General features: G+C 41.4%; 1 protein-coding gene across 1 annotated transcript in view; it reads left to right on the forward strand.

Annotated features, from left to right (window-relative positions):
• Positions 1-12,177, forward strand: part of LOC111221856 (citron Rho-interacting kinase-like) — a 36,278-nt gene that overhangs the window by 15,560 nt on the left and 8,541 nt on the right. The window contains exons 17-38 of the mRNA XM_022745441.1: positions 11-136; positions 664-759; positions 1,325-1,441; positions 2,101-2,210; positions 2,652-2,826; positions 4,299-4,496; positions 4,733-4,786; positions 5,473-5,670; positions 5,914-6,107; positions 6,234-6,369; positions 6,549-6,653; positions 6,968-7,108; positions 7,326-7,433; positions 7,576-7,768; positions 8,326-8,487; positions 9,295-9,318; positions 9,844-9,981; positions 10,487-10,667; positions 10,764-10,855; positions 11,039-11,143; positions 11,353-11,522; positions 11,915-11,959. Coding sequence (XP_022601162.1) covers positions 11-136; positions 664-759; positions 1,325-1,441; positions 2,101-2,210; positions 2,652-2,826; positions 4,299-4,496; positions 4,733-4,786; positions 5,473-5,670; positions 5,914-6,107; positions 6,234-6,369; positions 6,549-6,653; positions 6,968-7,108; positions 7,326-7,433; positions 7,576-7,768; positions 8,326-8,487; positions 9,295-9,318; positions 9,844-9,981; positions 10,487-10,667; positions 10,764-10,855; positions 11,039-11,143; positions 11,353-11,522; positions 11,915-11,959 — 2,868 coding nt within the window. The remainder of the gene's footprint in view (positions 1-10; positions 137-663; positions 760-1,324; positions 1,442-2,100; positions 2,211-2,651; positions 2,827-4,298; positions 4,497-4,732; positions 4,787-5,472; positions 5,671-5,913; positions 6,108-6,233; positions 6,370-6,548; positions 6,654-6,967; positions 7,109-7,325; positions 7,434-7,575; positions 7,769-8,325; positions 8,488-9,294; positions 9,319-9,843; positions 9,982-10,486; positions 10,668-10,763; positions 10,856-11,038; positions 11,144-11,352; positions 11,523-11,914; positions 11,960-12,177) is intronic.

Below are 12,177 nucleotides of genomic sequence, written 5' to 3' on the forward strand. Positions count from 1 at the left end.
GTGTAAGCAGGAGGGCAGGAAGACCCTGGAGAATCAGGTAAAAAGGCTGGAGATGGTTGAGCGGCGGGAGAATAAGCTGAAAGATGACATTCAGACCAAATCCCAGCAGATCCAGCAGATGGCTGAAAAGATCCTGGTGAGAGAGCTACAGATAAGGCTTACTAATACTCTGCCCCACTCCACCCCTAATTTCACCCCCCTGCCCACCTCTCCCATTCATTCAGCTCCCTCGCAGTCACACTGTACATACATCTCTTTAGAGAGCTGCTTGCTAGCTGAGCTCTTGAAATGGCTGCTAGTCACCAAGTGTCAGTGTATATATAGATTTTAATATACATATAATTTTACCAGTGTCAGCATGAGCAGGAACCGCTACAGCCGACTTGTGGATTTCCAGCTTTTCAATGCAAGTTTCTTAACTTCTTTTCTTTTTATTTATTTGGTTTGAGAGTACACTCATTAGAACAGCTTTCAGTCTGTTTTCAGTAGATTGTGCTGTGATGTCTTCTGTAACTGCAGGGTTTTAGCCGACTTTATCCAGTCATCAGGGTGGTAGTTTGTGTTTTTTTCTATGTATTATACATATGAAGTTTTCCTGATTTGAATAAACAATTTGGCAATTTGGAATGCATTTTATTCTATTTGCAATGTTATTTATTTCAGGAACTGGAGGAGAACCTGCGAGATGCCCAGTCGACAGCCCAGAGGATGGAAACCCAACTGGTTCAGAAGGAGAGGCTTTATGAGGACAAGATCAAGGTGGGAGCATCTAATATTGTCCAGATATACAACAGTCCTGCAATAAATCCCACATTCATGTAAGTCAGGTTTAACTATTATTTTTAAAGAGAGGTGTTTCCATTTATATCAAATAATGCGAACACTTCTTTTTCCAAAATGACCATGAAATTGAAACAACCTCTCATTGAAACAGTTTTAACAAAAATATATAAAAATATATATAATTATTACCTTCATGAAGGTTGGATTTATTGCAGGACTGTTGTTTTGGACTGCATCAGTTTTAGCTCGGTATTCCTAATAAACTGCCATCTGAGTGTATATATTGAAGTTTAGTAATTCCTAGTTGGTGCTGCCATCAATCAGTGTTGTGGTGGATGTAAGTCAGAGCTGTCACATGTTTTACAGTGAGGCTTGACACCACATTAATTACTGCTTCCACACCAGGTTGTACATTTATAACCATGTCAGTGTGTTTTTTTTTTGTCCCTTGTAATGTAGCAGATCGTAGACTTCAACCTAAATTTTAACATGTCAGATCAATATTGTCTAGTATTCTATTCAATTCTTCTGTCTGATCAAGGTTCTGGAGGCCCAGATGAAGGTAGACCTGGCTGACAAGGAGAGCCTCGAGGCCAGAAGAGCTCAGCATGAGGAGGAGTCGAGGGAGAACTGTAAACTGATCAGTGAACAGAAAGCAGTAAGGAAACACAACAGGCACTTGCTAGTAGATTTAAACCAACTAAGGGATATCAATATTGCATATTGTAAAATACCATAATTTATTTTGGTGAATTATTTTGCAACATTAGAAACATTTTTTTCTTCACTTAAACTAAGCAAATTCAGTGCACTACACAAGTCTCACTGGGTGAAAGTTGTTTGTTAACATATGATACTTTTTCATTTACTTCTGAAGTTGTTCTGACTGTTTTACAACTAGAATCCGTCAGTGTTTTTCATTAGTTTCTTTACGCAGTAATTTGTTGTAGTGGTTGAAATGTACTGGAATGTACAGTTGGATTAAATTGTAGTATACATCATGTTGCACCATAAAGCCAGGGCTCAAGTCCTAATCTGGTTAATGTGGTAGAATTGAAGCAGTTAAGAAGCTTTTAGAGGCAGTCATCTGACATTGACAGTAGAAGAGTCAGGCAACACCTTAATGGACTCTAATAGGATTTTATTGGAGTACAAAATTCTGTTTCCTATAAGAAAAAAATGTGCTACTGAAATATGTGTGTCCTACAATTCTTAGTAGGATTTGGCTATCAATCAAAGTGAAATATATCCTTGCGTCTGAGCATGTCTGTTGTGATGTGATATCCACACTGTTATTATGTCTCCCTCTTCCTGCAGACCATTAATGCCATGGATTCCAAGATGAAGAACCTGGAGCAGCGCATCGCTGAGCTGTCAGAGGCTAACAAGCTGGCCGCTAACAGCAGCATCTACACCCAGAAGAATATGTGAGTTAACTAGACCTTATACCCACACTGCGCTTTGTGAGTGCCCCCACCCACACTAACTCTTGTCTCCTCGAGCGTCCAATTGCTTCATTAGTGTGCACTTACATCTTTGTGCATCATGGCTGATCTGTCTCCCCTGAGTGTAAACTGTGTATCATCTCTCATGTTAAATACACAAAATACATCTTTAACTCACAAATGTACTTGTTTAAGGCATTTTTAACATACATGTGTTATTATAATGTACACCTTGTCACCTGAATTTACACGTTTTTGTTAACCAAGATGAATTGGCTACAGTACATCACACCACTTAAAAGCAGACATAACTTTTTGGCTCACACTGCTAAATTGTATGCTACTGTAACTTCTGCTCTAAAGATCTATTTGAAAGATTCTACACAGTCAGTGTAATCGGCATCTGTATGTATATTTTGTCAGGAAAGCCCAGGAAGAGATGATCTCAGAGTTACGGCAGCAAAAGTTCTATTTGGAGTCTCAGGCAGGCAAGCTGGAGGCGCAGAATGCCAAACTGGAGGAGCACCTGGAGAAGATGAGTCAGCAGGAGCAGACCAAGAGGACCCGGCTACTAGAGCTGGAGAGCAGGCTGCGGGAGGTGAGGCAACAGGAGACTCAAGATAAAGTACCTCACTTTAAGTTGCACACAGTGAAGCCTCATTACGATCATCCACAAAAGGGATTAAAGAAGCTGATCAGCTACCGAGCTCAGATCCCTTTCAGATAAACGGCTAATTAAATACTGCAGGACTGCAATGGCACCTCTACAAAATTGCAATTGGGCCTGTACACAGGCTGTCTACTGGTCTAGTGGAGTATACAGGATTCATTTCAAATCTCTGGGGCAGGTGAAAGTATGTTTAACCTATGAAAATAAAGCATGGCCAGTGAATAGTTTACCCTGAAACTGGAGGACCCTTGAAGTATCCTTGAGCTCGATGCAATTTGTCTATAAGCTATGCTCGTGAAAGCTTTGCAATCGTGAAGGACTTTTCAAGTCTAACATAAATACATTAAAGTAAATTAAAGAAAAAGAAAAAGTGCTCATTTTTAACTTTTTTTCTGTTGTTTCACAGTCACCTGTAAATATTTCATTTAATGCTTTAAACTCAAGTTAGGAGTTATAAAAGTACAGAATATTTCTCCACTACTCTGAGAAATGCATCACAAAACCCATTAGCTGTATGTGCATCCAACACAAACCTGTTCTATAAAAAGACCTTTTGACATAATTGAGGACCATAATGCCCCCTTTCTCCTGTTTGAGAGCTCGCCCCCTGGTGTGCTGTCTCACACACCTTACTGGTAGACAACCTGCTGACTGGATGTCATAGCTCTACCTCCACACACTCTTCCCCACTGAGATGTAATATATAGACTGGCATTTTAATTGCTGGCCTCTCTGCCCCTCACAGACAAAAGCACACACACCCACACACACACACAAATATGTATTTTCAGTTGAGATCGACTGTTCCGTCTCTGTAACAGTAAGAGTGTTCTTTTCTCTCAAATGATTTTATTTTTAGGTTTTAACAAGTACGAGAGTTTAAGTCCAATTACCAGAGTTTTTTTTTTTTTTCACTATGCACTTTTTGGTTTCTTTGTGCTTTCCCATTTTTGTACTCACAGTCTGAATCTGCATATCTGTATCTGCTACTTGGACCCCTGACATTCTCTCTTTAATCCATGGCACTTAAATTTTATGATGGCATTAAAAGGTTTCTGAAAAGTCTTGAAATTGGCTGTAACTTATTGAAAGCAAAAGTACTCTGTATAGAGTTATAGAAGTAACTGCAGGTTTCAAATCATATCAGCCTTTTTAGAAAATGTCAGCACTATAGACAGATGTGGGTTTCAGGCAGTCAATACTGGTACTCTATGATGACTTTAACCAGTTTTGAAATTGCCTCCAATTTCTGAATTGCCCTCATGTCCTATAACCTCTACCATCTGGTACTCTAAGTAGGCTAAAAGAATGCTGAAAATTACATGCAAATACAATCTGTTTAGGTCTGTTTTACATTTCCATATACACACAGCATTCACATTAGTCTTGTCCCCTTGTAGATGGGCCTTGAACATGAAGAAGAGAAGCTGGAGATCAAGAGACAGGTGTCGGAGTTGACCCTCTCCCTGCAGGAGCGGGAGTCCCAGATTAGCAGCCTGCAGGCTGCGCGTCTTGCCCTGGAGAGCCAGCTGCAGCAAGCAAAGACCGAGCTGGAAGAGACCACCGCTGAGGCAGAGGAGGAGATCACCGCCCTCAGGGTAAGACAAACAAGTGCAGGCACATGACTGCAATTAGTCACTCGTAAATATACAGGTGCATATACATTCAGCATTAGTATATTTAGATACAGACAATCTGTGTTATACAAGCAAGACAGTTATTTTTTTCAATCTATTTTAAATAACGCTTTCAATAATAAATCATTCCTCATTATTATATGTGGCAGTCAGATGTGGTTGTATTTTCACTTTTCATTTGCTCTTGTTTCTCACAGAATCACAGAGATGAAATTCAGCGCAAGTTTGATGCCTTGAGAGACAGCTGCTCAGTAAGTGCGGCCACAGCCTTTTGTCTCTGCTCTCACCAGCAGCAGAACAATTTTCAAACAGATTCATACAACCTTAAAATATATAGTTATTCATGTGCAGTTACTAAAGTTCAGTTAATGTAGAAATGTAGTAGTCTCCTGAATCAAGTCCTTGGCAAGAGAAAACACAGCTCGCTTTCACGGGGTATTTTCCAACTTTCCCCAGACACTTCGACCAGGTTCATTTCTTCATTCAATTGGTATTCATTTGTCATCACAGTTGTTTTCACACTAAGGAATTTTGTGACCACAGCAGATGCACATTTCTCACACATTTACTATATATAAATAGACAACATGAATAACACAGATGGACAATATTGATCCAGTACATTCAACAAATCACCTCCTTCAACTTTTAGGTAAAAAAATCTAAGAATTCTTATTTGACATTTTCCTCACTTTTTGAAACAGTCTTTTCCTAAATCCTGAATGCCAAAGATATGTCTTCCACTCGGGGGACTAGTGTAGGGGAAGTAACTATTACTGCTCACATTAATTAGAGTCATTGTAAAGTCATAAATTATGAGTAGCCCAGCTGTGCTATTACTGAAATGATTCCTTTACCCTGGTGTTTTGGACAGAAGCTAAAATATCTTTTCACTTCCATGAGCAAGGCTAACACCTGCCTGTCTGTATTGCCTCAGGTGATCACTGACCTGGAGGAACAGCTTACACAGCTGAGTCAGGAGAATGCTGAGTTGAACCGCCAGAACTTCTACCTGTCCAAACAACTTGACGAAGCGTCAGATGAGAGGGAGGACCAGCTACAGCTCAGTCAGGAAGTGGACCGACTGAGGAGGGAGGTGGCTGACCGCGAGATGCACCTCAACAACCAGAAACAGGTAGATGCATACACTGAAATGCTTGAAAGCATTTGAACATAAATAACTACCTACCTACCCACTGTACCTTATATTGGTAGATATAGTGGAAAGTTAAAGATATTGTAGATGGTGTGTTGCTTATTTATGTTCTAGATCAAAGATGTGATGAATCATATCGTGACGTAGGACCGACAATTGCACGGTTTCCCCGAAATGTTGAAGGATGTTCTTTTCAGTCTGGTCTTGTGTTTATCTTACCAGAACATTGAGACACTGAAGACAACATGCAGCATGTTGGAGGAGCAGGTGGTGGAGCTGGAGTCTCTAAACGATGAGCTGCTGGAGAAGGAGAGGCAGTGGGAGGCTTGGAGAGCGGCCCTGGAGGATGAAAAGAGCCAAGCTGAGAGACGCACCAGGGACCTGCAGAGACTGCTAGACAATGAGAAGCAGAATAGGTAAGATTCAAGCATGAACGCTTTTGAATTTATTTACACTGTGTTATTGTACATGAGAATGACAGGTCAGTGTCATTCAATATATTAATTAAAATGTGTTACGACTTGTTATTGTGCTGTTCACAGGCTGCGTGCAGACCAGCGCAGCACTGAGTCTCGCCAGGCAGTGGAGCTGGCAGTCAAAGAGCACAAGGCTGAGATACAGGCCTTACAACAGGCTTTGAAGGAGCAGAGACTGAAAGCTGAAAGTCTGTCTGACACTGTGAGTCACACGTATTCTTACTTATGATCTAACTTGAATCTCATCTCTCGTCCATGGAGTAAAATGTCTGGCTTTGACGCAATCAACAAATACTTGTTTTACTTCGGAAACAGAAAATCAGCACTGTGTTTGTGGGTGTGTTGTGTTATGTTTTAACATGCACTCATATGTTCTCACAGCTCAATGATCTGGAGAAGAAGCACGCCATGCTGGAGATGAACGCCCGCAGCTTACAGCAGAAACTGGAGACCGAGAGAGAACTGAAACAAAGGCTCATGGAAGAGGTAGAAAATGAAATCCGACCACCCTGTATAACATACCTGATATATTAAATTGAAGATGCATTGATGGCCCGTATAACTCCCTAAAACATAAAACCAGAGAGACTATTTTTAGCCATCTATTTAAAGTAATGTACTTAAAATACTTTATTTAAAAGAATAGGCACTATTTGGGAAATCTGTTTGGGATGCCTCTCCTCTTGAGTTAACAATATTTGTTTATATTTATTTTATATATATTTATATTATTAATATTTATATTTGTGACCACTTTGAAATGCGACTGATTTTAAATCAGATGTCTGGTGTCCCAACAGCAAGGGAAGCTGCAGCAGCAGATGGACCTCCAAAAGAGCCACATTTTCCGTCTGACCCAAGGCCTGCAGGATGCCCTGGACCAGACTGACATGCTCAAGACTGAGAGGACTGATCTGGAGTACCAGCTGGAGAATATACAGGTGCCAGATGCAACACTTTTGCAATTTGAAAAACATTGGTCTCTAGGGAGAACGGGAGAGTCCTCATTAGATATTAGAACAGTACAACTGATGTCAGTAAGTAACAATGCATCTCCGGGGGACCAAGAGGATAAAGTCATCCTAATTCATGTGTTCTCAGAGGGAAATCGTCTTCAGAGGTATTTCTTTCTCTGAGCTTCTGTTTTCCTTCCTGCAGGCTGTGTACTCCCATGAGAAGGTGAAGATGGAGGGGACCATCTCCCAGCAGACCAAACTCATCGACTTCCTCCAGGCGAAAATGGACCAGCCCACCAAGAAAAAGAAGGTCTGGCAAAATACTTAATGCTAACTATAAGCCATGTTAGATATGAAAATTTGCATTTACTGTAATTTTCATGTACAGTATTAGTAATGCCAACTGTGCATCTTCATAAATGAATGGAGTACTGTTCTCTTTCTATCAACAGGGTATATTTGGGCGGCGGCGGGAGGATGTAGGTACCACGACTAACGGCGCGCTGACTCCACAGCCCCAGCCGGCAGTTCCCATGCAGTACAGTGACATGAAACTTGCTTTGGAGAAGGAGCGTTCAAGATGCGCAGAGCTGGAAGAGGCTCTGCAGAAGATGAGGATAGAGCTACGGTCCCTTAGAGAAGAGGGTAGGAACCAGCGGTAGCACAGTCTCTTGCGTCTTATATCTTAATGGCATCTCTTGGTGAGCTAAGTCCTGGAGCAAGATGGGAAATCCTTGTCGGCTGCAGGGATATTGTACTGTAGTCAACTCTGGATCATCATTCTCCCTTAGAAAGAGGCAACAGGTTCAAATACAACATTCCTCTAATAGTTACTTTCAGTCTGTGAAACTGAGTTTTTAATTGTTGACACTGAGTCAGAGTTGTGTTGATTTAACTCTGGTAATCATATTTTTTCATTAAAACTCATACCACCATAAATCGTGGCCTCCCATCTGAGATGAGAAATGACAACCCAAGTCAACTCAGGAAATCCTGTTTTGTGCCCCCTCCTTTATCTGTTCCCAGACATCTTTTAATAGAGTTACCATGGCAGCATCCTGCTCCATTACCTACACCTGCCTGGTCCTATGATATTCATTTCAGAATCTTATTTGTTTTTTAGTCATGGAGCCAAATATTTCCACCTTAATGATTATCACTGATCTAATATTTGGTTGTTTCGTTTGCTTGTGATGATATAGCGGCTCACTTCAAAGCCCAGGAACATGTGGCTCCTTCCACACCAGCCCAGGCCCGCCATCAAATCCTCATGTCAGCCATTGTGAAATCCCCAGAACATCAACCTAACCCCAGCAGCCTGCTCAACCCCTCCACCCGCTGTAAGGAGACCTCCACACCTGAAGGTTAGACGTGCACACACAGACTAATAAACAAACCCCCAAGTAGACTTAATGCTGCCCTCAGCTCATCAGCCTCAATTTGAGCCTTGGGTGTCCTGTTGTGAAGCTGTATAGTTGCCCCCGTGGGAGCGCTCACCCTTAAGCTATCAGTGTCAACACAAATGGGACTCCTCTGTTCACTTATTTTGTTTATGTGTGTGTTTTTTCTATGGCCTGTCTCACCAAGCAGGATTATGAAGTCAAATAAAGTTGGATAACTCTGTTCAGCACATGTTAAACCTGGGGTTTTATTCACTGTGCATTTATCCAGCTAACGTAATCCTGCTTGGGCCTGTCTCACAAAGTAAGAATAGTGGATTAGCCAGCTAACATTGGTTTTAATCCAAGCTTTCCCCTATCACAAAGCTAAACTACATTTTTTGGGGGGTTGATCACCATGGAAACTGAACCTTTGTTACAAATATCAAGGCCTCGTGGCAGGTTCAGTGACTCATACGTGTAAAACGTGTAAACAGTCCATCTCCTAATAAGCTCTGTGGGAAAATGGAGTAAGAATTTGAAAATGATTTTCAAAAAATTATGCATTTATATGCAACTGAATCTCTAAATACCATGGTGTCAGTAGTCATGATATCATAAGATACACATTGATGTGTATTTTTTTCAGAGACAAATAGTTGGATAACAGCTGGTCAATAAGTTGAACTTGCTTTGTGATTCAGACCCCTTACTGTCTGTGTTGCTTTACTTTCACCTAGCTATTGTTAGACTGCTCTCTCCTTTCTGTCTCTTTCCTCTTGCTCCTCACAGAAAAGAGAAGGGTCACCTTTGAAAGTAAGTTAGCAGTCACCAGTGTGTCTTCTCACATGCATGAGCTCATCTGCATGCATGATATACTATACACACATATGTTCATATCATACTGTGCATCCGTCCTGTTGTCCTTTTGTCAAGTTAACTGTAACTTGACTCAACACCTGTCGCTTACAGGTCAAGTTTGACGTCCTCTCTTTTTTTTTTTTTTTTTTTCAGCCTCATTCCTGGAGTAATGATTTAGATGGCATATGGCAGGCTAGGTCGCTTTTCACCCAGGAGCATTTTAATGCATCCCATGCTCATTGGCATGCATAATCTGATTCTGATTGACTCTTTTAAAGTACTTGAACATTCATACGCCTAATACCTGCAGTTAAAATAGTTCATTTATTATTTATATTGCCACATGCTGTTTGAGAAAACTGGAAATCATTGTTGCTGACTTCTGAAGTGAGTAAGCCTGTATCAAAATGTTATGGTATCATATTTCTCATTCAGTAACTCCTATCCCTGCCTGCCTCCTCCTCCCTCTTTGTATTGCAGAATTTGGTCGTCGTGTGAAGGAGAGAATGCACCACAACATCCCTCATCGTTTCACCGTGGGGCTCAACATGAGGGCTGCCAAGTGTGCCGTCTGCCTGGACACTGTGCATTTTGGACGACAGGCTGCCACTTGTCTAGGTCTGTATCCTGCGCTGTAGCTGGGAGCGCCAAATGTGAAGATGTTTCAGAGCACAAATTATTGGCCAGCCCGAAGAAAAGTGTTTTTGTATTGTGGCCATCACATTAGTCTCCCTCACTTGATGAAATCATTTTTGGCTATCATTAAAATTCCTTGTCTTATGAGTCCTATAAAAGAAAAACATGTGATTTTGATTAATTCCCAAACCAACAGTGTAGAGACAGTGTAAAAACACACATGGTAATGTGAAAAACACATTAGCCTTCCTCTTGTCATTGTCAATTATTGTGATAACAGCAATCAAAATGATGATAGCTATTTGTATATTTTTATGGTGATAGCACCTGCCATGCTATGCTTCTTATCTTCCAAACATGAGTCTTTGAGAATCTCGAAACATTGCAGTATGAACTGCCACATTAATGAGAAGACTATTAAAATCATTTTTGAAGAAATCAAAATGACCTATTATTCACCCCCTCGCTCTGTCTTGTCTTATTGTAGAATGCCACACCCTGTGTCACCCTAAATGCTCACCATGTCTTCCGGCCACCTGCGGTCTGCCAGCTGAGTATGCCACTCACTTTTCAGAGGCTCTGTGCCGAGAAAAGGCAAACTCACCTGCGCTGCAGGTCAAAGAGGCCAGTGGGCATGTTCGCTTGGAGGGATGGATGAAGCAGCCTAGGTAACTAATTCAGTCCTCACCTGCCATACTGACCATATGCAGTCTGTTATATGCACAGCATTGAAGGTGTTTGTATATCTGTGTTTGCTCACATAGAAATGGAAAGCGTGGCCAGCAAGGCTGGGAGAGGAAGTATGTGGTGCTAGATGGAACCAAAGTGTCCATCTATGACAGTGAGCCCAGAGAGGGTCAGTACTAATCTTTTAAATGACTGTATTTTTCACTGTTGGAATAGCATTGGAAAATATATTTCAAACTTGGCAGAAAATTGCTGAATCAGACAGTTTGTCATCATTTAACTGTTTATGTTTCCATGAAGATCAATGCAGCAGATTTCAATAAAAACAGTCATGTGTTTTTTTTTCTTCTAGACTGTGTAAAGGCTGAGGAGGAGTTTGAGCTCTGTATGCCTGATGGGGAGGTGACTGTTCATGGAGCTGTTGGAGCCTCTGAGCTCATCAACACCGCCAAGTCAGGTACCGGATCAATACCACCTAATCCTGCTACACTCAGCCTATTGTAGGATTTTAAGTGTATCATCCTCTCCCCAAATATTAAACTGGATCCACACATCACATCTATACTTTTAATCCCAAAATACAACATGTTGACCATTCTGCGCAGATGTGAAATTAAGCTGTTAGCAAGATAGCCACCCAGTCCATCTTTCTGTGTGTGTACACAGACATCCCGTATGTGTTGAAGCTGGAGTCGCATCCCCACACCACCTGCTGGCCAGGCCAGTCCCTCTATTTCATGGCTCCCAGCTTCCCTGACAAGCAGCGCTGGGTGGCTGTCCTAGAGTCTGTGGTGGCTGGTAGCCGTGGATCTAAAGACAAAGTAGATGCTGATGCTGTAAGTATTGTCTGTATATTACATGTTTCTGCTTGTGTCAGGCCTGATTAGGTTCAAAATTTGAGTTTGCCAATCAAAGGTGTAAGAAAGACATCCCAGTGTCTCCTTTATGCAAGACAAACACGCTTATTACAGTATGCACATTTCAAATAGTAACTTTATCCAAGGGTGGCTGTATTGTTTGGTGTGAAAATTGGGTAACATATATTGAATGCCTCCATTAAACATCAGGCAGTGCCTTCACTTCTTTTTCTCCCCCTCCCTCTTCTTTCTCTCTCTGCATGTTCTCAACATCCACGTCTTCTATTTGTGTGTCATCATCGTCTTTGTTGATGTGATTATACTGTGCGTGTGTATCTCCATTCAACTCGGTTGTGTGGATCATATTATAGGCAGGTGTTTCTAAAAGACAGAAGAACCTATCCCCTCTGGTTCAGGTACAGTAAGTAGCTGCACGAATGCTTGGGCTTCAGTCGACCGACCGACTGAGCATGCAGTAGCTGTACACATCTACGCATTCAACACTGATGCTGTTCAGTACAAGTCAGCACAGTCCCAGGCTCAGTTACTCAATATGGTGCAAGGGAATATCTGCCCTTTGAAAAACAGCTGCATTCACACATAAAACCTACATATTGCATGGATGTGAATAGAC

Source organism: Seriola dumerili, unplaced genomic scaffold (assembly GCF_002260705.1).
Source record: "Seriola dumerili isolate Sdu_G_001 unplaced genomic scaffold, Sdu_1.0 BDQW01000088.1, whole genome shotgun sequence".
In the NCBI taxonomy this organism is placed as follows: domain Eukaryota; kingdom Metazoa; phylum Chordata; class Actinopteri; order Carangiformes; family Carangidae; genus Seriola; species Seriola dumerili.